Source organism: Camelus ferus, chromosome 11 (assembly GCF_009834535.1).
Source record: "Camelus ferus isolate YT-003-E chromosome 11, BCGSAC_Cfer_1.0, whole genome shotgun sequence".
In the NCBI taxonomy this organism is placed as follows: Eukaryota; Metazoa; Chordata; class Mammalia; order Artiodactyla; family Camelidae; genus Camelus; species Camelus ferus.
In genome coordinates, this window is record NC_045706.1 from 26120775 (window position 1) to 26145908 (window position 25134).

The following is a 25134-nucleotide window of genomic DNA, read 5'->3' on the forward strand; positions in this document are numbered from 1 at the left end:
GGGCAAAGAAGGTCAATTCTTCTTTGATTCTTCATTCTTCATGAAGAATTCTTCATGATTACTATTCTTCAATGAATAAGTAAACTTAAATTGAGTTCAGGTTCTTGTGTGTATCCTCTACCATACCTAGAGACCCTGACTACCTGCCAACCCTGCACAACCTCCATCCACAGTCTGGACAACCAGTGTCTTCATGGGTTCTCAGCTGGATGTACACTGTCCCACAGTAGGAAAGCAAGGAGGTAGATGCTGTTATAGGGAAGGGGCTCGGGATCTCTGCTGTCAGCTCATCCCTCCATGGGTTTAGCCTGCACTAGGATCTAACTGAACATGTGCACATAGCTCATTTTCCCATGTGTTCTATTACATGAAATTTTCCAACAACAAGACTGGCAAGGAGCATCCTTAAAAAACAGCAAGATGCAAAGGAAGCAACTTACTCTCGGATTGTGACTTCCAAATCGTGGTCCCAGGTAAAGGAGGCCTCAGAAAACTGCACAGCTTTGTCTGTTGAGAAAAAGGCCCCTCTTTAAGTCAGATGTAGGTCCCCAAGTCTGTGCCCTTTCTCAGCCCTTGTGTGCCCTCTCCACTTCCTCCAGCAGAGCCCAAGATCACTTCTGTCATGTGCTGACTCCTAAGCTGGCAAGAGGCAAATGGAAGCTTCTGGGGTGAGACCAAAAGCTGCCTGGATATGAAGTCCTTTTTGATTTAGGAGTCCCAAGCCTGTTGGTAGCCCAGATTCTTGACCTACAGACACTCTGGGTACATTACCGGGCCCTCTGTCGCCTAGTCTCCTGTATAAATTCCACCTCCACATATAAACCCAGCCACTCCCTGCCCTGGATTCCAGATCCACTGTTCACTCTGGCTAAGGATGCTCCACAATCCTTAAACCTTCAGAACCTGTTTGTTCTTTCATTCCCACCTATCTTCCCAATTCCACATGCTTGGCTCCACCCTGACTTCTGTTTTCTAGATCCTTTGCAGGATTCCCTGCTTATCCTCAGAATAGCTGGCCCAGCTTTGCTTGGCAATCTGTTCTAAATGAAAGCATAATTTAAGTAATAACAATATGCATATTATGCAAATATAGGTGCAAGATAAGTCCCCCCTCTTTCTCTCCCCATCAGTTTGCTGCTGCTATGCCCTTGTATATCAAAGTTCTGGCGCCAGCACTGTGAATTAGTTTAGGAAGCACTTTCCAAAATCATTTACCAAAATTGCAGTCATGTCGAATGGCAGATGTGTCCAACTCATCTCCTCCCAAGTACTTCTCTAGCCGTTCTATGGAAACACTGGCCTACAGAAGGACACAAAGGATCTCAAGAATAAAAAATTCAATGACAAGCCCAAGTAGAGAGAGGAGTTTGACTTCATCATCAGCCTTGGATGTGGAAGCAGACAGTCAACCTACCAGACCTCTTGCCCGCAATTTGCAATTTGCCATAGCCGAAACCTCTGGCTTCCCACCCTCCGACCCACACCCCTAACAGATTCAGCCACACTTCAGCCCTGGGAGCCATCCCACTCTGAACAGAGGGAAATTAAGATGCTCCATTTCAGCCCCTCAGAAAAACTCACCTGGGAGAAGGGGGAGGTCAATTCTACTATTCTCTCTCCAGTCTTTGGACCTAGTTCCAGAAACAGTCTCCAGCTTTCTTCTAAGACAAAACTGTCTGGTTGTGGTGACTGAGCCCCTGGTGTGCTCTTCTCTAACTGAGTTCATACCTTGATGACCCATGCAGTGTCCTAACTGAGCCACTACTAGGATCCTCTGTAGAGGAAGTGGCCATAGAACCACAGTGGACGTTGCACACCTCCACATAGGTCAAGCTTAAATTGCAGTTGACCTAAGCATTGGTAGAAAACCCTGTGGTCCTCCTGGAACAGGTGAACTCTGGAGGATTTACAGGAATGTTTCTCACTTGCCTCCCTTCCAGGAAGGCTGTCATGAGACAGCTTCTCACCACCACCTGCGTTCTGATGAAATATACTTTCTGCCTTGCCCCCTCCTTGGAGTGCAACTGCAGGCTATAAAACTTCTAAGCTGTTTCATGGATCAGCTCCTAGAAACAGAGTGCCTCACTGCCCATGCTTCATGGTCACCTGGCCCCTTTTTACTCAGGGAGAAGGACACAAAGGGTCCCCTTTGCTGATCTTGCTTTTGCTATGTGTTAAACCATCTGAATTTAAAAAGAGCATGTAATTTCTTTATCAGCCAAATCTATCAGGCTTCCTTAACACTCTCCAGAACCAGGAGGCCTTCTCCTAAACTCCAGTCCTTCCTATGGCCTGAGCTATCTGAAGCCAACCACCTCTGGGATAAATGCAGGTCACCACACTTTGTCATCCTGGCTGCCTCACCAGTCTGCCACCTGCCCTCTGAATGTCCTCCTGAGGTCTGGTGCCTGGTCCACCTCAGTGACTGTGCTCAGTTTTCAGGACGCATATACTCCCTCTGGCCCAAGGCCTCCTGGACTCCAAACTCATTGTCTGACAGCTTGAGGCTCCTGATTATGTTAGGTTTTAACCCCCGAGGGCTTCACACAGAGAGAAGCCTTTTCTCCCTTTTTGTGCCCTATTTCTCTAATGCTATATAAATACCCCAAGAGCATTGGGAAAATGTGGAGGAAACTGAGCTGGGAAAAGGGCCTAGAAATGTTCTAGGTACCAGAATCATCAATTTCACTAAATGCTCTCACAAGCCTTGTCTCTCTGTGAGATGGATGAGATTGGTATGGTTACATCCTCATTTTACAGTCAGAAAAATTGGGGTTTGGAGACCTTGAATATACTAAGGTCAAACTATTGGTCTCCAGAGACCAAACAAATCTCTCTAGTTTAAAGTTCACCAGCAGAAGCTAGAAATGAGGTATGACAGATCAGTCATTCTATAATATAAGACTTTTAACCAGAGAGAGAGTCAGTTAGCAGTGAGAGTTCCTACCTACCTGGAGCATGGAGGAGATTAACATGGGAAGCATGCTCATAGGAAAGCGCAGGATATTGAAGAGGGTGATGGAGGTGAAGGCCTTTTGTGCATCCAGAATATTATTGCTGTCCACCAGGACATAAACCGAAAATGTGATCACAGACACCTGGAAAAGCAAAGCCAACAGTGATTTATTCCTAAAAGGGATCAAGGAACCTTTTTAAGTCTCAGGAACTCAGCACTGTATCAGGCTTGAAGGAGTCTTGGGGAATATCTCAACCTTCCCATGTTACAGATAAGAAATCTGAGCCTGGAAGGGGAGGAAATATCTTGCCTGAGGTCACAAAGTCAATTAATGGCACTGCTGGACCAGAGTTCGGGTCTCCTGGCTCCTGTATCAGGGTTCCTTCCACTACAGATTCATGCAGCCTCCCTGAGAAGATGAGAAGCCTTCCCATGCAAACCATGCCCAGATACCACATTCACGCTGAACCCCCTAGAAACTTGCCCTGCACATCCAGGCCACCAAATTGTGCACAATGGTGAGGCTGGATCTAGGGACATGAGGTAGGAATAGTAGCATGAGAAGCTGAGGAGCGGGACAGAGTTCCCTGGATTTCAAGGTCAGGCTGACAGGTGCTGGGAAATCTATCAAAACAGACCTTCCTCTCCAGGAAGCTGAGCCAGCTCACTGACTCCTGTCACTCACCAGGACTGGAGTTAAGTATAATAGAAATATTATCACAGACTGCAAACGCCCGAACATCAGCAGATTTTTTAGCTCTTTCTTCCGAATATCATAGACTTGGTTTTTGAACGAAGGTTCCCAGGTGAAATATTTCAGGATCTAATAGGATAGAAGAGAGCACAGCTCACACTGTTGCCCCCAAAGGACATCAGGTACATCTCATCCACCCAGGTTTCATGATATGCTCCCCCAAATTGGGGAAGTAGAAATCCAGATTATAAAGTGCGATTACAAAAAGGTAGCTTGTGTTTGTTGACAACCTCCTATGTACAACACGTTTTATGCTCATTATCTTACTTAATCCTAATAACAACCGAAGTGTGACCAACGGTTCCAGTTTGCCCAGGACTAAAGGGTTGCCCAGGACATGGGGCTTTCAGTGCTAAAGCCAGAAAGTTCTGAGCAAATCAGGAAGAGTTAGCCGCTTACTCTTCTAGAATTATTGTATCCATTTTAACAATATGGAAACAGGCTGAGAGTGGCTAGGTAACTTGCCCAAAGTCACCACACTAGCAAGTGGTAGAGCTGAGACTCAAAACCAGGTCTATCTTTTCATTTTGCCACATTAGCAAGAAGGCATATCAGAGCCCTGTGTGGAGAAGTATCAGGATGTTCAAAGGGGCTATTTCATTTTCAAGAGGTTTAGGGTAATATTAAAATCCATGAATTCAAAACAACATATATATTTTACAAAGAACTTACTGGTCACCTTTGAAGGATGAAATGCATTATTTTGAAAGCTGGTAAGGAGAGGAAAGAAGCATGCATTTATCCTGCCTATCCTGTACAAACTTTATTCTAGGGTAACCAGCTAGTTCATTGAGATCATTCTTCATCATAGAATTCCAGCTAATCAATGCCAAAGGAATAATAGAATTAAAAGATCACTTTTTTGCAACTATTAAGGAAATAATAGACCAGGGCAAGGATCATCAGTGGCTGCTAAAACTTTTATGACAGTAGTTTTCAACCTTGGCTGCATATTAGAATCAATTAGGGAGCTTTAAAAAAATTATATATATATAAAATATATATATATAAAATACATATATTCTCACCCCTAGGGAGTCCAATTTAAATGGTTTAAAGTAGGGACCAAGCCTCAGTGGGTTTTACAAACTTCCCAGGAGATTGAAATGTCCTGCAAGGGCCACAAATCACTGCTCTGGGTGAAAGAATGGTTGGAAACTCAATAAGGGATGAATCAGGCTGACAACGCCTGGACCCCGAACACTCATAGCTAAGTTTGGAAGTACACAACCCTACCTGAAAGTATCCTTGCCTCCTCAACCCCTACCCAAAAACAAAACCCCAAAACCACAAGCCTAATTTGAATCAAGACGCTAGATCTAACTACCAGTTTAAGAGAAACACAGGAGACAAGACAACCTGGTTTCTACAATTAAAAAAAAAAAAAAAGTAGAGGAGGTGGCAGGAGAAAAGGACCATTGTAGATGAAAAGCACTATCAACTAAATGCCAAGTGTGGACAGTGTTTGGATCATTATTCAAACTAATCAACAGTTAAAAAAAAATAAAATAAAGACATGTATGAGGTGACTGGGGAAATTTAATGGTATCAAAGAAGGCTTTTTAATTTTTTTTTTAGGTATTATAATGTATTATTAGGTATTTTAGGTATTGTATATTAAAGACTGAAATCCCTCTTTTAGGAATACATACAAAGTACTTACAAGTGAAATGACAAAATACCTGAGATTTGCTCTTAAATAATCTAGCAGGCATGAAGTGGGGAGCAGGGATAGAGATGAAACAAATTAGGTCATGCTGATGATTGCTGGAGTTGGGTGATAAATCCATGGGGGTTTATTATATCATTCCCTCTACTTTTGTGCATATTTGACAATTTCTATAGTAAAAACCAAAAAACCATTTAACATGAATAAATAGAAATCATGATCAAAAGAGGGCCTGAGAGGGGTAGCAGAAGGAACAGGAGACTTGGGGGTTGATGAATCAGGAGCCGTGACACACCACAGGCCCTGATGCGGGAGCCCTCAATCTCTTAGCAGGGTTTGTCATGGCCCAGAACCCACTGTTGCTGTCACTGCACCCGGAGGGCCACCCACGCCCAGCTTCTCACCTTGATCCCACTGAGGATCTCATTCATGATCTTTAAGCGTTTGTCTTTATTTTTCATATTTTTTACCTGCAGGGAAAAAGCAAAACAAAAACAGAACACACTTCCATGTGAGAGGGTCCAGATTTGCTGCGGATGCTAAGTCTCGGTGGCACTTGTGGCTGTCACTTGGTGAGAACTTGAGGTGCCCAGTGATGGGATGTGTCTCTCCCACTCTCCTCTTTGCCCTCCCTGCTCCTGCCACACCCACCTCCTCGCTGCGCCTGAACAGCCTTGGCCTGACTGTGCCCACTCCCCAGCGTGTTTTTCCCAAGGCTTCCTCCTTCACACTCAGGTTTGTGTTGTCCAGAGCTCAGCTCAATGTCCTCTCCTCACAGAGGCCTTTCCTAGCCCCATAACCTAAAACAATCACCCACTCATGATCACATTATCATGTTTAATTCTCTGCATAGCAATTATCATAACTGATATTTTTCTTCTCTGCTTTTATTTGTTTATGGCTTGAATCTCCACCCCAAGTAGGAAGTAAGTTCCACAAGAGCAGAAGCCTTGTGTAATTTGCTGTGTTCCCCCAAAACAGGATGTGCAATAAATACTTTAAAAATATTTGTAACTAATGAATGCAAAACAAATGAATGAATAAATCACATACACCACTGAGCCCACCCATCCAATCAATGATTTCTGGCAAGCTAAGGACTATCCATAAGGAGCCCGGCTACCTGGTGGCAGCAGGGTTGATTGCCAGGATTTAGGTTTAAAGTTTGGGTTACTCATGTGACTGCTCTGAATGGTTGGTTTGTAATGCTATGGAGAAACAGGGCCAATATTACTGTTCTAAGAACAGCCCAGCAGAGTAGGGTGGAAGAGTTACATGCAGGGTCCCTGGGTGGTCTTCTCTCCAATCAGGAACACGAATAAAGATAGAGTATGTATACCCTAAGAGTGGTCAGAAGATGAAAGGGAAGATAAAGCCAAGTTATTTTGGGATAGTGGCAAGTCTCCTATCAGCTTTGCCTTGCCCAAACTCCGATCACAAGTCAGAATAAAGTAAAAGACTTCGGATTTTGAAGAATGTGTATACATCCCCAGTGACTCTGTTTCTTTACCTGAATAGCCCTATTCTTGGTGGCGAGTACTCCATTTACTGGTATTAGGAGCACCATCACCCCAACACCTGCTAAGACTGAGGGTCCCAGCTCTGCCCATAGGAAGTAGACAGATAAGACAATCTGTAGAAGGTTTGACCACAGCAGGTGGATGAAGCTGGTCACATCCATGAGCTTCTGGGCATCCACAGACATCAGGTTCACTGCTTCTCCAACAGTGTACTGCTTCCTGGCCCGGTTGGATAGAGTCAACGCCTAAAAATAAAGATTGGAATTGGGATACATGAACAAGGCCAAAGGTACTGGAGAGTAAGAAGGGAAATTCAGGAAGGAAGTGAGGAGACAGTAGAAGGATGGGTTCCATACGGACACAACTTTTCCAAGGGGCTGTGATCTTCTTGCCTCTAAATCTTACAGTGTTCCCTCATTCTTGACCACTCTTTTCTGCTATTCCTACCTTCCCCAACTGTCCCCTCCCCACACATACTTTTTGTTTCTCAGAAAACTCCTATTTATCCCTTAGTGTCAGCTTAGATGGAACTTGTGCTGTAAAGGCTTCCCTGACTCCCAAGTTTGGGTTAGATACCCCTCCTGTGGATTCTCCTAACATCCCGTGCTCACCTCTGCCATTACATTCATCACACTGAACTGTAACTGTCTTGTTTTTCTGTTTCTCCACCAGTAGTAAACTCTTTAAGGACAAGGGCTACATCTGTCCAATTCACTACTGTATCACATGCACACAGCGGGGAATCAAATACTGAAGGATGGAAGGGACGGAGGGATGAAGAGAGGAAGCATGTATTGATTCTGGCCTTGCAGACTTTAATGTGGCAAGGTTATGTGGAGCCATATTATAAGGAGAAGGCAACCATTCCCAAAAAGGACAGAGATCTCAGAATAGAGAGGAAGGTTTTACATATTGGAAGCAAAATGATTGTCTATTGTCAGGAATTTGAGGGAAACACATAGATGCCTGAATCTTGGGCATGGGCCTCCTGTTCTCATGTTAGAGAGATGAGAAGAAGGCTGATACCGAGTCTGTCACTTACGGCAGTGCTTTGTACAAATGCTCCCAGCCAAGGGACTCTGGGAGGAGGGGTAGGGGGCTGCATGAAATTGGCTTGCATACGCTCGCCAAGCCACCCTCTGGTGTGGGCTACATCTCTCCTGAGGAAGGTTCCCAAAAGGCAGTGTATGGGCTACAAGTGGCCCTAGATATGCACCTTCACCCTCCTCCTAGAAGCTCTGTCACCTTAATCCATCAATATACTCTTCTTTGGAACATACCAGGATTCTTGGTTGTACAGTAAAAAGAGAGAAATTTCCTAAAATGTTAGGCTACCAAGATTCTAGAGAAGTCAGTCTATTACTATGCCTCCCCTTTGATATTGAAAAAAATTTTTTAAAAAGTAATACATAATTACTTTTCAAGGTAATCACTATATTTTTCTTTTATCAAAGTGGAAAAGTTACTTAGTCTTGATAGTCCTTGACTGGGGGCAGGTCCTGGTTATGCGATTCTAGGCATTGAAATGATCTAAGCCCTACTTCTCTATAAACTAGGGGTAACACGGTTACTTCACGGGGCTGTGAATTAATAATGGATGTAAAAAATGTTTTATAACATTATATTATTATAACATTTCATAAATGAGCATTATCTAAATATATGAAATTAGGCCATTTTAAATTCTATTCTAATAGCAATACTGTTTTGAAAGAAGGTCTCATTAAGGGCTTATTTTACACATTCCTCATTGATTATAACAGTTGGAAAACCTGGAATATATTAAGAATCAAAAGAGTAGGAATGGATCATCACAACTGTAAAAGTGTACATTCATAGAAATGTCTGAGACAGCCTGGTGAGTGACCTTATATCCTGCAAACCAGCAGAAATCCAGTATCTCAAAAAGGAACAAGGGTATTAAAAAATTAATTTTGGAGATGACAAATTCCAGTGTAAAGGTATCTGGGAGTTCAAAAAACTTGACCAGACTTCTGATCTTTTTTTTTTTTTTTTCATTTCATTTATTTTTTGGAGGGGGAGGTAATTAGATTTGTTTATTTATTTATTTGATAGAGGTACTGGGGATTGAACCCAGGACATTGTGCAGGCTAAGCACACACTCTACCACTGAGCTATACCCTCCCACCTAGACTTCTGATCTTAAGACATTTGGAATACCTGTCTGGGTCCCTTGACAAATCAGCATCTACTCAGGGAAGACAAAGACACACTGGAGTTTTAAGAGAGGAAAGTAAAGGAGAAAATCAGGAGCTGTAATAGAGAAGTCATGATGATAGAACTCTCCAGTGGTGGATGCAAAAGAGGAAGAAAAGGCAACTGTTTGATGTTCGGACCTATAAAAAAAAGTCTCATCTCCTCATGTATGAGTTTCCTCCTCAGGCTTGTAGTCACTCCTCTATTTTCATTTCTTTCTTTTTTATTTATTTTTTATTTAAGATACAATTGACTATTTTCATTGCATAAGGGGACAAAATGAGATTTCACCTTAGTGTCCAGGGCAGGGGAAAATAGAGTTGCTCTGAGAAAGTTAAACACTAAAAGTAAAGTATCAAAGGGAAGATGGGCAAAATCACCTTAAGGAAATGGAAAAGCTCCCAAGCCTGCAGAACTTAGTAACCAGGGTGAAGGTATTTACAAATCAAAAAAAAAAAGGAATCAGGCAGAGAAAGGGTTGGTCACCATAAAAGATTTAGAAAAAGAAGTCACTAGACAAAAGTGGGTCTGAGGAGATGGAGCCCTGGTCCACAGTGTGTTCTAATCTACAGCAAAATTGTGATTTGAGATGGACGCACCAGGTCTTACGAGCCCAATTTCAAGTACTATTTGGTTTAAATGTTGGTAGTTTTAGGAGTTTGCCTTTGGCCAGCTTTTCTGACCTTATATTCTTTCCCAAGGTGTTCTCAGCTCATGGAGAAAGGAAGGAAGAGAGGGGCAGTATGCAAGCCTTCAAGGCTGAAAGGCAGATCCTGGGCAGAGAGCAGTGTACCAGTTTTCCCTGGCGTTCAGCCTTCTCTCACTCCCAATCTGTATACACACTTTCCTTATTTTAATTTCCAGAGAAACATCTAAAGAAGGCTGTACAGTGGGTCAAAATCAAGTGTTGAGGTCAGTTATCATTTCTGTCAAATTTTCCTCAATCTTGGAATAAATGCTCACATTTACTAAGGGGATTTTCTCTGGTGATGCCTGGCATATTCCACTCACCTTCTTATACACAGAAGCCATGACAGTGGTCCGTACTTTCATGCCCAGCACGAAGCACAGTTGAAAGTAGTACTGAAGGCAGAAAGACTGGATGAGGGCCACGGCGAAGAAGAGGATTGAATAGATATATCCAGCCCACAGATATATGCTACGGTCACTTGCAAAGGAGATCAACAATCTGCCAGAGCAAAACCAAGTAAGTGATGCCCATCAAGCCTCCGGGGGCGCCTCACCCTCCTCATGCACAGCCAGCCACCCAACCCTCTCCTGTGGGTAACAAAGGTGACCAGACTTGTTCAATGCTCTCGGAAGACTGAGCCCCACAGTCACACTAGCGCTTTTGCCTTTGTCTGGAGATGAGCAGCAAGAGCTTAGGGTTGATGAGCCATGGCTGTGCGGAGGGATACTACGTGCTCCCCAGAGCAGCCACCGCACTGCAAGGCCCTCTGTTTCCCTACCCCCTGGGAAAAGAGGCTGTGTGGGGCAAGCTGATTTATTCCCAGACAATGTGAGCCTGAAAATGAATTAGGACATGTATCCAGCATGAGTTAGAAGGGTTTCCTCTGGAGGACAGTTCATTCCATAGAGCCTGGTAGCTGTGAAGTCTTGTCACAATTAACCTGAACCTCCCAATGAAGGCCTGTCTGTGGAGCAATGAGGTTACAAACGCTGGGTACACGCCTTCCCTGGGGTATTCTGCTCACCTCTTGGATATGGCTCAGCTCACAGCAGCTCTGTTTCACAAGAAGGTGCCCCTAACAAGTCTCTGGCTTCCTATGAGGGGAAGGATGTGGAAAAGAGGGAGGCTAAAGGACAGATCATTTTAGATCTTGGAAAATGCCTTGTGCTTTTTATGAACACAACATGGTAAGGTGGAAGAAAATTATGAGCATTTTTAAAGATGAAAACTTAAAAATAGGCTCTTGCCTGCATGTACAAGGGGCAAAAAGGAGAGTGGCAGAGGAGGCCCTGAAAGGACAGTCTGGGGCTGGGGGGACTCACTTCAGCAGCTGAGGATTTAGAAACGTGAGGATGTCATACACCAGCTTCAGTAGGAATGATTTCAAGAGGATGGCGTAGAAAGTTTTGAAGAGGGCCATGACCAGCCAGGACTTGGGAAAGTCTTCCGTGGTGCCTGATTTCTTTTTTTTCTTTTTAGCTTCTTCCTAGGTACAAAACCAAATGACAACAGTGCTTACAGAGCGGTGTGGTGGAAGACTTTGCCTTGCTCTAAACAGCTCCTGAGTATTAAGCCCTTGAGCCCTGTTGTCTTCCTCGTACAGGTTTTGGTCTTCTCTCCACTGCCTGGTCACCACCCACCCTTTCAGCTGCTATCACTGTTCCGCTCCCCCACTCCTGTCTGATACTTGTGATCTATTCTGGATTAGGAAAACAGACAGACAAATAAGCCAGTGGGAATACTATGTAATAACAAAAAAACAGACTGAGTGGAGGCCTGTGGGGCGCCATGGGAATGAAGGGCATGGACATGATAATATATATTCTTAGCTTAGAAGCCTTTTCATTCTCTTCTTGCTTGTGGCTGTTGTGGGATATTATGGGTTGAATAGAATTCCTGCAAAAGATATGAAGTCCTGTTGAACCCCCAGGACCTTAGAATGTGCCCTCATTTGGAAATAGGGCCTTTGCAAATGTAATTAAGTTGAGATGACGTCATTAGATTGTGTCATAAAATGGTTCCTACTCCAACATGACTGGTATCCTTACAAGAAGAGACACAGACACAGGGGAGAAGAGGCCACATGATGACAGAGGCAGAGAGTGGAGTGAAACATCCACAAACCAAGGAACACCAAAGACTGCTGGCAAAAACCAGAAGGTGGAAGAGGCAAGGAAGGTTCCTCCCCTCCAGGTGTTGGATGGACTGTGGCCCTGCCAATGTTTAGATTTTAGACTTCCGGTCTCCTGAGCTGTAAGACAATACATTACTGTTGTTGTAAGCCATGCAGTTAGTGGTGCTGCTTCAGCAACCTTGGGAATTTACTACATGGGGCATCCCCACCCATTCACCCGCCTCTTCCTTTTCTTGTGTTTTGTTTGGCCTCCTCATTTACATGCTCAGGAGTCCTGCCATGACCCCAGTTTCAGCTTCTCAGCCTCTGTGACATCCTCTTGTCATTTCTCTCACTGAGGTCCCATCTGACCAGTTTCTCTTGCCTGAACAACTGCCCCAGCCTGCCTCCCAGCTTCCACTTTTGCCCTCCAACTGTCCATTCTCCTGGCAACAGCCTAAACAGGCTTTAAAAAATGTAAATTACTCCCCTTCTCAAAACTTTCCTCTGGCTTTCCAGCAGACTTAAAATAAAATCCAGACCCCTTACCATGGCCTACAAGCATCTGCACTGCTTAACCCTGGTCCACTTCCCTGAGCTCACTGCACCCCTCACTCAGCCTCCCCCTCCATGCTCCCAGAGCCTCTTTTACTTCTGCAAACAAGCCAACCACATTCCCCTCTCAGCCTTGCCCTCCTGCTCCCTCTGACTGGAAAATGCTTCCTTCTGATGGGCTCTTCTCATCATTTGGATCTCTGCCCAAATGTCAGCTCCTCTGAGAACCCTCTCCTGTTCCTCTGTCTAACATAGCATTTCACCCCAAATATATTACCGTGTTTTATTTTCTTAATAGCACTTAGTACTCTGAAAAAGTAACATACGTATTTGGTTTATTATTTATTTTCTAGCTCTCCAAAGATGAGGACTCTTTCAGGCTGTTCTTTATACCTGTGCCCAGAATGGTCTCCGACACACAGTGGTGCTCGATAAATATTTTCAAGTGAATAAATAAATAAATTAGCTGCTAATGCTAAATCCCACCAACGCGCACATTCTAGTAATGCTAAGGTATTCTTTTATTTTATTTTTCTATTTCAAAAACATCTTATTGTGGACATTTTCAATATTCCCCAAAGGAGAGATAATAGTGCGACATTATACCCTGATGTAGCCACCACTAAGGGATTATTAGTATTGTGAAAACTACTAATAAAGTAAAATGCAAAGTATGAAGTGCTGTCAAAATGGAAGGACAGAATCACCAGAACACTGATGACCTTTTGCTTAAGACACACAACACATTTGAACGGACACTCATGGTAAAGTTACCAGGACAAGGACGTCTTGGCTTTGACTCTGGTTCTTGTTCAGCTCATGCAGCCTGACTCCAGAGTTCCGCTGGGATTTCTTTCGCTGTCTTCTCTGGAACGCCCACCTTGCCTTCTGCAGCTCTCCTGTCATGTGTGTTTCAAACTTGCTGACTAGTATCTTTGTTTTACTCTTTTCATCAACATCCCAGACATCGTCAAGTGTCAGAGGTTTCTTGTAGCCTTTCAGAACAATGCTGGAACAAGAGCAACCCACAGACTGAAGCCCTACAGGTGGGGCCAGAGGCTGTCTCCTTGCTGTCTCTATCAAAACCATCCAGTTCTGGATAGAGGAACAAAAGAATAGGACTTCTCCCTTGCCTCAATACCCCATCTCCTAGCCCTTGGACTTGAAAGAGGAGTGGGAGAGCAGAAAAGGGAGCAGGTAGGGGTGATGGGAGGTGAAGGGGGAAGAAAACAACAAGAGAAGGAGAAGGGGTACTACTGAATTAAGGAGCCAAAAGAGCATCACCTCCCCCTGCTCCTGCTCCTTCCTCCTCAAACACTGGTTGCCTCTCTGCCACTCTGGCATCTCCTTGAGGAGCCTCCACGATGCCCTTAATGAACTGAGCAGACCTGGAGGCCACCCCTATAGTGTCTCTCTAGATCAATGCTCCTCACCCTGGGATTTGAGAACATGGATGGAAAATAAATCACATCTTTATTTTTACTACCTTCTATCTGAAATTTAGCCTTTCCTTCTAAGATGAATGTAATGCTAAGATATTACAACCACAGTTATAAAAATGAGCGCTTGTGTCGTCACCAGGAGATGTCATAGATGTTTTCACGGCTCATTTACACTCACCGCTGCTTTGAAACTATTAAACCCACCACTAGGTCTTGTTATTTAATGCGTTAATAAAAAGCACATGTATTACTACATCACAAATTTGGTTTTTTAAAAAAGTTTAGGTAACTATATTTCAATATATTTATTTTCCTTTATACTCCCATGTCTTTTATCATACACATTTAAAACATCTGAGACGGGATTCATGGGTGTTACCAGGCTGCCAAAGGGGTCCATGGAACTTCAAAGGCCAAGGATGACTGCTCAGATCCTCTGGCAGCCCGGGATGGCTGTTTTATCCTTTACCCAAGTCTGTACCACCCACCCTGCCCCCTAATTTCCCTTTTCCTGTCCTATTGCCTCCTTTTCCTTCTGTCCTTTTTTTTTGTGGAACCCTCAGGCTACCAAGAGCAAATCCCCCTCCATCCTCTCTCCTAGGTTCCCAATCTGCCCAGTGAAGGAACTGCAGTAAATTGATATGAATGTTTTAACAATCTCTAAGTAGAAAAGAAATGGAGGCCACAGGAGGCACTTTAATATTAAGATTTCCATCACCTTCAGAAAAGGGAGGGGGTTGGCCTATAGACAAGCCACAGTCCAGGCATTTCCTACCTGTCATACCAGCTAAAGGTGATGCTACTCAGAAATGAAGCCGTGGATGAAAGGATTCTGCAAGACACACCAAAAAAAATCATAAAGCAAATCAAATTAGAAACAGGAATTCTATGGTACTCTAAAATTAGAAACTGATTTTTCTAAACATGATGTTGTGCTAGCAACTAGATACGATACTGAAGCAGGCTGGTCAATGTTTGTCTGGAGACCCTAAGGTCACCGGTAGAATGATAATCAAGACTTTTGGCATAGATGTATGAATTAACGTGCTGAAGCTTACTGGGTCAATGTAAAAGCCAACGTTTCCATATTCTAGTCACTCCGTTTCCTTATGTCACAAAATGGTCTATACTACTGTATTCTGGGCTTGTGAGACCTTCATGAGACCTAGACATCTCAAAGTTACATTTGTCAAGATACCATCCAATTAAATAATACATGAGGTTGGCATATTTAGAGTTTCACCTTTTTTTAAAACAATTTTTGAGGGGGAGGTAATTAGGTTTATTTATTTATTTACTTAATGGAGGTACTGGGGATTGAACCCAGGACCTTGTGCATGCTAAGCATGTGCTCTACTGATTGAGCTATACCCTCCACCTCTTAGAGTCTCACTTTTGATGAGTCATTTTTTTCTGAAAATGCTGAAAGGACCAGGACCAGGATCTGGAATGCATAGCAGATGAAGAACACGCAGGAGTAGGCCAGATTAGAATTGTCACCCTGTGAGAGGAGGGGGAAACAAAGAATTTTATCCGAATTAAGTCTAAACAGCCTCCATATTAGCAATGCTTGTGATTAAACTTATTATCAAATCCCCTAAATACAATTCTGTACTGGAACTCAATTTACCTTATGTCATTTATTCCAACTTAGAAGCTGCCCAGCAGTACCTCCTCACGTCACCTTCTCTCTCCTCCTTACCTTTAAGAGTGTCCGAATCAGAGTCTGAAATTGAAAAGTGCCACAGAATATTGAGAGAATCCAGAACAGGGACAGGAACCAAGAGTTCTTCTGTACACACCAGAGCCTGCTGTGCTGGACCAGCAGAACCAGGATCTAGAGAGAAATTCACATTATGTTTTGAAAAGTACTGTCACAAAGGACAAGAGGCAAGAAGGATGGCAGAGAACAGAGGGGGAAACAGGGGCTGAAGGAGGAGATTGTTGTAACTAATCTCATGCCAAATAGGACATTTCCTCCCTGATACCATCCAACTGTCTCTTTCAGGGCCCCGGTGCTTTTCCTGGGATCCTGTTCCCTACCCCATATCTACACTTGGGTAGGGAGTTAGCCAAGAACACAAAGGGTCACCACCTGCATCTAAATGGAGTAACTTCAGGAGGCAGATAAATCTTTTCAAGGCCCAAGGAAATAATTTCAGGCACTACAGTAATCAGGTGGGGGAGGCAGATTCTGCTGGATAGGTGCAAGTGTCTGTATCCTATTTTCTAAAAATATTAGGCTAAGCAATTAACAACAATAACAAAAACTTTGCCTTGCATCATCTCACTTAGTTGTAATTAAGAATTGTTTTCCCAGACCCAGTGCTATGATAGTAAACCAGCATTCTGAAAACCAAGCCATGATTTGTGGCATCTGCCAATTTTCATGGTACAAATACTCCCACCATAGTGAATTTCAATCTCCTACAAGATGTCACCAAACACATGGTTGGGAAGAGAGGTACATAGTCAGCTCTTTGAGCCAGCTCCAGCACACCGCTGCCTAGACCCTTGTTTGTTTGTTTTATAAAATGGTAACAAAGTTCCTACAGGGGCCAGGCAGACCATGTTGCTCAGTGAAGTGAGGATGGAGGACGGTGCTGAGCACAAGCCTGGTCTAATGGGAGCAACTGCTACTCAGTCCTAGCTGACTGTTGCCTTATGGGAATGTAGGCCCACAGTTCCCAGGCATTCTGATTTTTCAAGAAAGTTTAGAAATCCAAACAATTATATTGGATTGTCCTCTTTTAAAATGATGCTAAATCAACTGTTTTTTAAATACTGTACAGCTTCCCTTCCCTACCAAAAAAACTATGTCTGCAGGAGACAGAGCAGTTTCTGCTGTCAAGTTTATACAAACAATTTTAGATTCAGTGATCCACTGATTAGAGTCACAAATCAATTTTTAAAAATAATGTTTACAGCATTTAGAAAATTATTTTACATTAAGAAACTTGGGTTTCATCTATGATCCTTAGATGGCAAGATATGAGGGCATAAGGGACACATCTTAGTCATTAAAACTAGTACTTACCCTAGGAAGGAAACATGATAAACAAGTATTAAAAAGCAAATGAAAAGCTAAAGTTTGTTTTACCCTATTACAACCAAGCTTTGCCTCATCATAGGTCCCGTGAAAAAGGTTGATGAAATTGGACTTAATTTCAATCCACCAGAGCAAATTTCAGCTGACTATGAGTAGGGAGAAGATAAACAGGGTGGAAGTGATGATGGGCCTTACCCATGTGGCCAGGTAGAGGCTTGGATTGGTGTATCTAACGGCAGGGACCGTGTCTTCTGTGAGTGCCAGGGCCAGATCTATGGCTGCCAGAATAAGAAGAAGCCCAACAATCACCTGAGAAGGCAAAAAGACCACTGTTAGGAGGATATCATTCTTTAGAACAGAATGGTTCTTAGTAATGGATGGTAAAAATGGCAGGCAGTGCAAGATAACAGTGCAACCTAAGTGTCCATCAACAGATGAATGCATAAAGAAGATGTGGTATAAATATACAATAGAATACTACTCAGTCATAAAAAAAAATGACAGTTCACCATTTACAGCACCATGGATGGACCTGGAGGGCATTATGCTAAGTGAAATAAGTCAGACAGAGAAAGACAAATACTCTATATCACTTATATGTGGATTCTAAAAAAATACAACAAACTAGTGAATATAGCAAAAAAGAAACAGACTCACAGATATAGAGAACAAACTAGTAGTTACCAGTGGGAGAGAGAAAGTGGAGGGGCAACAGAGGTAGGGGATTAAGAGGTACAAATTATTAGGTATAAAATAAGCTACAAGGATGTGTTATACAAATGGGGAATATAGCCAATACTGTATAATAACTACAAATGAGTATAATCTTTAAAAATTGTGAATTACTATGTTGAACATCTATAACTTATGTAACATTGTACATCAACTATATTCAATTAAAAAAATAGCAGGCAGTGATTCAGATCACACACTCAATAAATATTTCTGGAATCAATGGATACATACTGTTCAAGCAATAGAATAAAGTTCAAAGTGTGGTATGATAAGTGTTGCTAAGGAATGTTGAGTGTGATGGTTTTAAAGTATGTCCACAAATTCTGATACTCCTCCCTTCAAAAAATAGAGTGTAGTTCCCCTTCCCTTGAGTATGGGCTTAACTCTGACTCGCTTATAATGAATGGAATATGACAGAAGTGATGGTGTGTGACTTCCAAGAGAGGTCATAGAAAACAATGTTGCTTCCTCCTTGTTCTCTCTCATAGACCACTCACAGCAGGGGAAACCACCAGCCTCCTTGTGAGGACATTCAAGTAGCTCTATGGAGAGGTCCACTTGGTAAGGAACTGAGACCTCCTGCCAAAAGCCACGTGGGTGAGTCAATTTAGAGGCAGATCTTCTAGCCCAGTCAAGCCTTCAGTTGACCTTAGTCCCAGACTACATATTAATTGCAACCTCATGACAGACCCTGAACTCAGATAAGCTGCTCTTATATCCCTGACCCACAGAAACGGTGAGATAAAAAGTGTTTATTTTTAAGCTGCTGAGTTTGGGGATAATTTGTTACATAGCAATAGATAACTAATAAAACAGATTTAAAAGGGGGAATTTCTCCACCCCAACTGGGAAGGCACTATTCCCTTTCCTCAGTCATTAATGCCAGCCTTTTCTCCATAAAACTTTGAAGTTAATGATTGCAAATATGTGACCCCAGGATGACTCCAAGTTAGTCAATATTTGTCCTATGATCTCATAAGACATGATACACATTGTATTGTCCTAAAGGACCACCCCCTACCCACCCATCAGGAGGGAAAATTATTACCTCTGCTGAGGAGGTACTCCAGTATCTTAGCCCTCAAAATGAAGATCGTTAGTACCACCTGTCCTATGCTCATCACTTCCTACTCCTGTCCGTCTATGCCTACTCATTTCTGTAAATCTCATTAATCCAGAATGGCTCAGGCAGAGATATTGAGCCCTTAGTAATGAAAACCAGCCAAGGAGGGAGATGAATGCACCTTTAACTAACAGTACCAGTGCTATTAGTTTGGCAAGGTGTAGAGTCAAAGACATGTTAATAAGAGAAATGCATTTTTCCCAAGTATATTGCACTTTCCTCATATGAGACATAAGAGTTTTTGAGAAAATTCATAGCTTTTTAATTGGTAGGTTATATTTCCCTTAAGGTAAGTTAAGAGATAAAACAGAGCAAGCTGGAGCTAAAGCATCCAAACTTAGGACCACTGAGTAAAGAAACTACAAACCTGCAGACCATTCCCCAGGCCAAGGAAAAGGAGGGGACTTTGCCACAATCTTACATATATTAAACTCATACAAATTGATTAGAAGTACACTGAGCAATCCATATCAAAAAGGACCAACTTACATTATCAGAATTTCCTACAAAGCAATTAAAAGACAGCAACAAACTAACAACCCAATGCAAAAAATGGGCATAGAATATACATGAATAATTTAAAGAGAAAGAAACACAAATAGCTTTTAAATACATAATAAGATGCTTAACCTCACTAATAATAAGGGAGTAATTTCAAATTGTAACAACATACAATTTTCACTTAACTGATTAGCAAATAGTAAAAAGTTATTGAAACTAAGGAAAAACCTCTAGAGAGCAATTTGCAGCCTGAAAATTTTGAGTCCACATGCTCTTAACCCAGTAATTTTATTTCTAGGAATTTATCCTACAGACACATGCACAGGTATAAAGCTACTTATTGCAGCATTGCTTATAACGGCAGAAGGTTAGAAATCACCTCAATTTCTATCATACAGGACACATAAATTACGATATATCCAAATAACAGCACTTTCAAAGTCGTTATTAAAAAGAAGCAGACCTTTATGTGCTAAAATAGAAACATCTCCAAGACACAGGAGAGTGTATTTAAGATACTAACATTTGTGTGAAAAAAAATATACATATGGAGGTGTTTGTAAAAGCATATATTATTTCTGGAAGAGTATACAAGGAACTGGTATCAATGGTTGCGAGCTCAGACAGGAGTGAGTGACAAGAGTATTGTGTATCCTTTTGTACCTTTTGAATTTGGTAACCCTCTGCAAGTTATCTTTCAAAAGAAAAAAAGGTAAATACACTAACAACCCTCATTTTAAAAAATGAGCAAGCATCGTGAACAGACAATTCACAAATGAAGAAACATCCTTAACAAATTTTTAAGAATCAACTGTGTTAGTACTTACAGAAATGCAAAGTAAGACAACAGAATGCCATTTTTGCACACAAAATTAAAGAAAAATATATTACTCAGTGCTGGCAACGGAACAGAGGCAAGCACTTGAACACACTTTTGGTGAGACTGTAAGTTGGTAAAAACTTTTCAAAATTATAAAAATTTTCTATTCTGTTTTAAAAGCCTTAAGCTGCTCATATACTTTGATATAGTAAATCCACTTCTAGGAAATAATCCAATTTGCAGGCAAATATTCTGTACAAGAATGTTAACTGGCATCTCATTTTTAATAGTGAAGAATTTATAAAACCTAAAATAACCCAAAACAGTGATGGAGGGATTATTGTGTTGACCTGAGACCGCCAGATATTTCTCCAGCAAAAATGGGTTTATTCAGCAGAGAACTGCATTTCCAGGTCTGAAACCACAGTGAGCTAAATGCAAGTCCCCCCACGACAAGGGAAGGAGAACTCATTTTACAGAGAGGAAAAGGAAGTTGGGAAGACTATAGTTAGCAAAGAGGCCATGGGCTTTTCTTTGGCTGAGTCCTAGCCAGGAAAGAAAGGAGTCTTTTCTTCTTGCTGTTGGGCTCAGCTATTGTCACAGTGGGTGAGAGCTCCTTTTTCTGGTCTCCCACCTCTATTTCATTGAGGTTTCTGTTAATTATTTCTTTTTACAGTTGGGAGGTGTTGCAAGAGTTGTTAAAATAAGTTATGGTATATTCATGTGATGAACTATTTTGTAGTCATCAAAATTATGCTCAAGAATAATGTTGGTAACACTGGGAAATGCTTTTTATATCATCTTAAGTGAAAAAAGTAGACTATAAAATTGCATTCAATGAATTCAATTATGTTTTTCAAATGTGCATAGAAAAAGACAAGAGTTTCCAGTCCAGGATGCAAGGTTAGTCCACCTGTTTCCCATCTTTCCCAACCCCACTGAAATGATGGTAAAGAATACACAAGAAACAAATCCAAAATAGCACTGAGAGTATGAAAGGGAAAGGGTGAGCTCGGTAAACTGATTACATTTTAGAAGACAAAAAACAATGTGTCAATGGTGTCAGATAAAAGAGCAGAGAAAACCATGGCCCAAAATACACACAAGAAAAGGCAGCAGTGAAAGCCTGAGATAGACATTACTGGTTGCTGTGCTTGTGTTGTCTGTCTGTCCCCCCAGATTCACTCTCTACCCTTGTCCCTTAGAGCCAGGAGTGGTAACAGTTCACTGCCAAGCCCCAGGTCCCTTTGTAAATACAACCTCCTGACATCATCCTATTTTGCCTCAGCCATCTGTCTCCTGTTAGGACCCTGACAATTAGAGTTGCCTACTCAAAGCTATGTCTTCTTCCTAACAGAACCCCTCTTTTGTAAAATATTTACCCTACTAAGCTCAGCCATATGCTTGGGTGGATGCTGCACCCATCTCCAACCCTAAGAAGGGAATTAAAACCAATCATGATGGTCCCATTCCTCTGGCCTATGACTATTTCAGCCATGGGCATGTGACACAATTATGGCCAAAGAGAAATGAGGGATAGCTTGTGGGGACTAACCACCAGGAAGCTGAGAAAAATCAATACTAGCAAAGAATACAGCTGAGATAATTAAACAGAACAACTGATTCTGGGATGAAACAAACAGTAATGAAGTGAGCAGAAGAGAATTTTAAATTATTTTAAAATTAGTGTCCTAAGAGAGATTTGAGAAGACACTGCATCCATTAATATGTTGCTGTTAAAAAAAAAAGTTATATTCAGAAATTAAGATGAATTCTTAGGTATCAAATCCATTATTGCTAAAATAAAGGCTCTTTAGGATGATTAAAAGAAAAAAATTAAGAAACTCTCTCAGAACATAGGGGAAAAGAGAAAAAGAAATTCTAAAAAGTTGAGAAGGATGATCAGTTCAGAGTCCAACATCTATCTAAAAGAAGTTCTGGAGATATGGAATTTCAAACTTAGAGGAAAGGAAATGAAAATAATAATACATAAAAATGTATGTATTATGCAGATAAGAAAGATATGAGTCTTTAGGTTGAAAGTGTAGAACCCATTGAATGAAAAAAAGAACTCATTGAATGAAAAATATAAAAACCCTCATGAAATTTCAGGACATCAAGGAAAAAGGATAAAAGCTTCAAGAGAGGATAGCAAAGAATGAAAAGAATTCTAACTTGGTAACACAGGATTTGGGGGAACAACACAGCAACATCTTCAGAGTTAAAAAAAATTTTTTTTTGAACCTAACATTCCATTTCTAGATCAACATTTTCAGAAAGCAAGGACCTAGAGACTTTACTATTGTTGTCTATGAAAATTTAATTTGAGGCTGTTCTCCAAGAAATGTGAGGGCACTAATTCTCTTGTCTTACACAAAGGGGCGTCAAGATGAGGACATAATGTACCGCAAGGTGACTATAGATAACAATACTGTACTGTCTATTTGAAAGTTGCTAAGAAAGTAGATATTGAAAGTTCTCATCATACACAAAAAATGTGTAACTATGTATGATGATGAATGTTAACTGGACTTATTATAGTGATCATTTCAAATAATTATGTTATGTACTGAAATTAATATAACGTTATATGTGAATTATACCTTTAATTTAAAAGAAAGACTATAAACTGAAAAAATCTCATTTAGTCTCCAGAACTTATATTGTAACTACAAGTTTGTCATTGTGATAATAGTCAAAATACTGTTACATACTTAAATTTGCTAAGAGACTAGATCTTGTGTTCTCACACAAAATAAGAAATGATAATTAAAGATGATTTAAAGAAATAAAAAGATATCCCATGCTCTTAGATTGGAAGAATTAATATTGTTAAAATGGCCATACTACCCAAAGCAATTTACAAATTTAATGTGATCCCTATCAAATTACTCAGGACATTTTTCCACAGAACTAGAACAAATAAGCCTAAAAATTTATCCTAAATTCTGAGTCTCGCACAAAAAACCCAGAACTGCCAAAGTAATACAGAAGAAAAAGAACAAAGCTAGGGGAATAACCCTTGTAGACTTTAGACAATACTACAGAGCTACAGTAATCAAAACAGTATTATATTGGCATAAAAACAGACATATGGATCAATGGAACAGACTAGAGAGCCCAGAAATAAACCCACACACCTACAGTCAATTAAGCTTTGACGAAGGAGGCAAGAATATACAATGGAGAAAAGACAATCTCTTCAACAAGTGGTGTTGGGAAAACTGTAAATCAATGAAGTTAGAACACTCCTTCACACCATATACAAAAATAAACTCAAAATGGCTTAAAGATTTAAACATAAGACCAGACACTATAAATCTAGAAGGCAAAACATTTTACAACATAAATCTCAGCAACATTCTCCTAAGACAGTCTACCCAGGCAATAGAAAAAAAAGCAAAAATTAACAAATGGGGCCTAATTAAACTTGTAAGCTTTTGCACAGCAAAGGAAACCATAAGCAAAACAAAACAACAACTTAAGGAATGAGAGAAAACATTTGCAAATGATGCAACTGACAAAAGCTTAATTTCCAGAATATACAAACAGCTCATATAACTTAATAACAAACAAAGAAGCAAAAAACAAAAAACAAACAAACAAACAAAAACCACCTAAACAACCCAATCCAAAAATGCGCAGATCTAAATGGACATTTCTCCAATGAAGGCATACAAATAGCCAATAGGTACATGAAAAAATGCTCAATATCACTAATTATCAGAGAAATGCAAATCAAAAAACTACAATGAGGTATCACCTCACACCAGTCAGAATGGCCATCATTCAAAAGTCCACAAACGATATAAATGCTGGAGAGGGTAAGAAGAAAATGTAACCCTCCTACACAGTTGATGGGAATACAGTTTGGTGCAGCCATTACAGAAAACAGAATGGAGATCCTTAAAAAACTAAAAATAGACTTACCATATGATCCAGCAATCCCATGCCTGGGCATATAGCCAAAGGAAACTCTAATTCAAAAAGATACATGCACCCTAATGCTCATAGCATCACTATATACAATAGCCAAGACATGGAAACAATCTAAATGTCCATCAACAGATGACTAGATAAAGAAGTTGTGGTATATGGACTACTACTCAGCCATAAAAAAGAATAAAATAATGCCATTTGCAGCAATATGGATGGACCTGGAGATTGTCATACTAAGTGAAGTAAGCCAGAAAAAGAAAGAAAAATACCATATGATATCACTTATGCATAGAATATGAAAAAAAATGACACAAGTGAACTTATTTACAAAACAGAAACAGACTCACAGACATAGAAAACAAACTTATGGTTATCAGCAAGGGAAGGTGAGTGGGAAGAGATAAATTGTGAGTTTGAGATTTGCAGACACTAACTACTATATGTAAAATAGATACACAAGTGCCTATTGTACAGCACAGGGAATTATATTTAATATCTTGTAGAAATCGATAATGAAAAAGAATATGAAAACAAGTATATACATGTATATGTATGACTGAAACATTATGCTGTACATCAGAAATTGACACCCACAAAAAAAAGGAAATTGCATATAGGGGCATTAGCTAGTATTATGGTGGTAATCATATAGCAATATGTAAATGTATCAAATAACACGTATTGCATACCTTAAACTTATAATTAACATATAACATTATATATCTCATAAAAATAAAATAAATATAATAATAATTATGTGACATGGCAGAACTGTTAGCTAAAGGTATGGTGGTAATCGTATTGCAATATATAGTGTATCAAATCAACACATTGTCGAATTGTATACTTCAAGTTATACAATGTTGTATGTCAATTAAGGAAGAAAGAAGGAAAAAAGGAAGGAAGAGTGTAGAGTATAAAACTGATGGCAGACTTTTTTAGGTACAAAAGGTAACCTACAGAAGAACAGAAAATAATCATACAAAATTAAAAGACTAAGAGAAAGAGGAAGAGAGGAAAAGGAAGCTAGGTAGTTGGGTCAATGAGCTA

At 40.8% G+C, this 25134-nt stretch overlaps 1 protein-coding gene across 1 annotated transcript in view; it reads right to left on the reverse strand.

Moving 5' to 3' along the window:
* Positions 1 to 25134, reverse strand: part of ABCC2 (ATP binding cassette subfamily C member 2) — a 56810-nt gene that overhangs the window by 26112 nt on the left and 5564 nt on the right. The window contains 14 exon segments of the mRNA XM_006182913.3: positions 441 to 507; positions 1216 to 1300; positions 2952 to 3098; positions 3642 to 3779; positions 5784 to 5849; positions 6890 to 7144; positions 10128 to 10305; positions 11130 to 11293; positions 13250 to 13484; positions 14693 to 14742; positions 14744 to 14749; positions 15311 to 15418; positions 15620 to 15754; positions 17162 to 17275. Coding sequence (XP_006182975.2) covers positions 441 to 507; positions 1216 to 1300; positions 2952 to 3098; positions 3642 to 3779; positions 5784 to 5849; positions 6890 to 7144; positions 10128 to 10305; positions 11130 to 11293; positions 13250 to 13484; positions 14693 to 14742; positions 14744 to 14749; positions 15311 to 15418; positions 15620 to 15754; positions 17162 to 17275 — 1748 coding nt within the window.